Below are 2092 nucleotides of genomic sequence, written 5' to 3' on the forward strand. Positions count from 1 at the left end.
AACATTCCATTTAATATGCTAAAGAAGTCACTGGGGATACATTAGAAAGGGTCTCCTACCGGTAAGTCCTGCTTGTCTCCGGAGCAGGTTGACAAGGGCTGGTTCATCCCCCAAAATAACTTGTTAATAGCTAAGTCAGGCCTGCAGTTAGACTTCCTCTGGATCACTGGCTTACAGTCTTATCTCATTCTTCTAACAAATGTTTCTTAATAAACCCAGAGCTTCTGCCTGCCAAGAAATGGCTACTGGAAGCATAACTTTCCTTGTCCCGAGCTTCTGCACCGAACGCCTAAATCCTGTAGTTTGGGGTCTCGCCACCAGGACCGCTTGGTGCCTGGTTCCAGCGGCTCCTGGCCGGTGCAGTAGGAGACCTCCGACAGGTGCCTGAGAACCACCCCGAGGGGTCTGCTCCTGGCAGGCCCAGCGCCCATGGCTGCGGCTCGAGCCGAGTCCCGGGCGCCTCCCAATCGGGGGTGGAGGGTGGGAGGACACGGGACCACCCGGGACAGAGGCCTCGCCGCAGCGTCGGGGTCCCTCCACGCTCTCCAGTCTCCGTCGCCTTCAACGGTCCTGGAAGAAGGGGAACATATGGCGGAACAGGCCTTGAATTTGCGCCACCCGGCTGCCCACGGAGTCTTTCCCCTTGGCTGGCGCCGCCGCCGCTCTAGCAGTCTTCTCCACGACCTGCGCGCCCACTGCGCTCGGGGCGCGTTTCAGTGTCCACGCGGCGGCGCTGCCGCCGCTGCTGCTGCTGTTGTTGTTGGCGTTGTTACGGTCCCGGTCTCGGTCGCCTGCCGTCTCCCAGTCCTCGGCCCCCGACAGCTCCCGCAGGCTCCAGGGCGCGTCGGGCCTCAGGTAGTGACAGGCCCGGTGGCCGCTGTGGTCGCGGCGCGTGGGGTCAGCCCCCAAGGCGCCCACCAGCACCTTGATGACCATCTCGTGGCCCTGCAGGGCCGCCAGGTGGAGGGGCGTGAGGCCGCCGCTACCCGGGGCGCTCACGTCGAGCCGCAGCCCCTGGCGCTGGGCGAAGTCGTGCACTAGGATGAGTTCCTCGTGGCGCCCGTGCTTGGCCAGCCAGTGCAGCACCGAGTAGCCCGTGATGGGGTCGCCCCGCAGCAGCAGCCCCGGCTCGGCTTCCAGCAGCTCCTGCAGCGCCTCAAAGCGGCCTTCGGCGGCCGCCAGTATCCACGCGTGCTCCCGGGGCTCCAGGCACAGCCCGCTACCGCCCGGTCCGTTCGGCCCGCCTGGGGACTGCTCCTCCAGGCGCTCCTCCGACAACCACCCGGCGGGAGCCGCCCCCTGCAGCCCCAGCTGCTCCAGCCGCGCTCCCCGCCGGCGCGCCGAGCCTGTTCCCGAGGGCATCAGCGCGCCAAGGAAAGGGGGCTCCCCGGAGGCGGTGGTGTTGCCCCGGTACCTGCCCAGGGTGCCGGCGTCCACTCTCGAGGGGCGGGGCTGCGGGGCGTTCCTCGGGCTCAGCTTGGTTGATGCGAAGGAGGCCTTGAGGGCCGGATTGGCGGTCCCTCGGGGCTCGGCCATGGTCCGGCCGCCTCGGCGGTCCCGATGTCTAGCGTCGGCTGCCCTTCCCGGGCCCCACCGAGAGGAACTGGCGCTGGCTTTGGGGAAGGAAGCGGCTTGAGCAATTGAGCTCGGAGGGAGGGAGCGAAGGAGGGGAGGAGAGGAAGGGAGAGCGCAAGCGAGCCGAGGGAGGGCCCGGGCGCTGGGTGGGGGCGACGCGGAGGGGTGGGAGCTCCGGCCCGGCCCCTAGGGCGAGCCCCTCTCCAGCGCCCAGGGTGCAGCCGCCGCCTCCGTTCCCCCAGGTTTCGGGCGGCCCCGCCCCAAACGGCCAGGTGAGCTGGCGGCCCCGCCTCCCGCCGGGCGAGGGCAACGGTGCTGCGGGCGAGGGGGCGGGCTGCAAACGGGCTCCGAGCGCCGCCCGGAGCCGTCCGGCTGCCTCAGACCCCGGGTTCTCTGCATCCCCACAGCTACCGGGGTGAAGAGGATCCAGGGAACTCCCTCGCCGGCGAACTGAGCTCGGCTTCCAGCCGAGGACTCCGGGAGCGTGATCCTTAAGGCTCCGTGGGCGCTCGCTCCC

General features: G+C 68.5%; 1 protein-coding gene across 1 annotated transcript; it reads right to left on the bottom strand.

The window, feature by feature from the left end:
- Positions 1-1803, bottom strand: SOWAHD (sosondowah ankyrin repeat domain family member D). The gene has a single exon (XM_065916021.1). It carries the CDS (start codon positions 1534-1536, stop codon positions 562-564), a length of 975 nt encoding a protein of 324 aa, XP_065772093.1. The 5' UTR covers positions 1537-1803; the 3' UTR covers positions 1-561.
- Between the last annotated feature and the right edge of the window lie 289 nt (positions 1804-2092).

Source organism: Muntiacus reevesi, chromosome X (assembly GCF_963930625.1).
Source record: "Muntiacus reevesi chromosome X, mMunRee1.1, whole genome shotgun sequence".
Lineage (NCBI taxonomy): Eukaryota > Metazoa > Chordata > Mammalia > Artiodactyla > Cervidae > Muntiacus > Muntiacus reevesi.

Coding starts and splice junctions, on each gene's coding strand:
- SOWAHD (XM_065916021.1), bottom strand. CDS start 1,536: ATGGCCGAGCCCCGAGGGACCGCCAATCCGGCCCTCAAGGCCTCCTTC.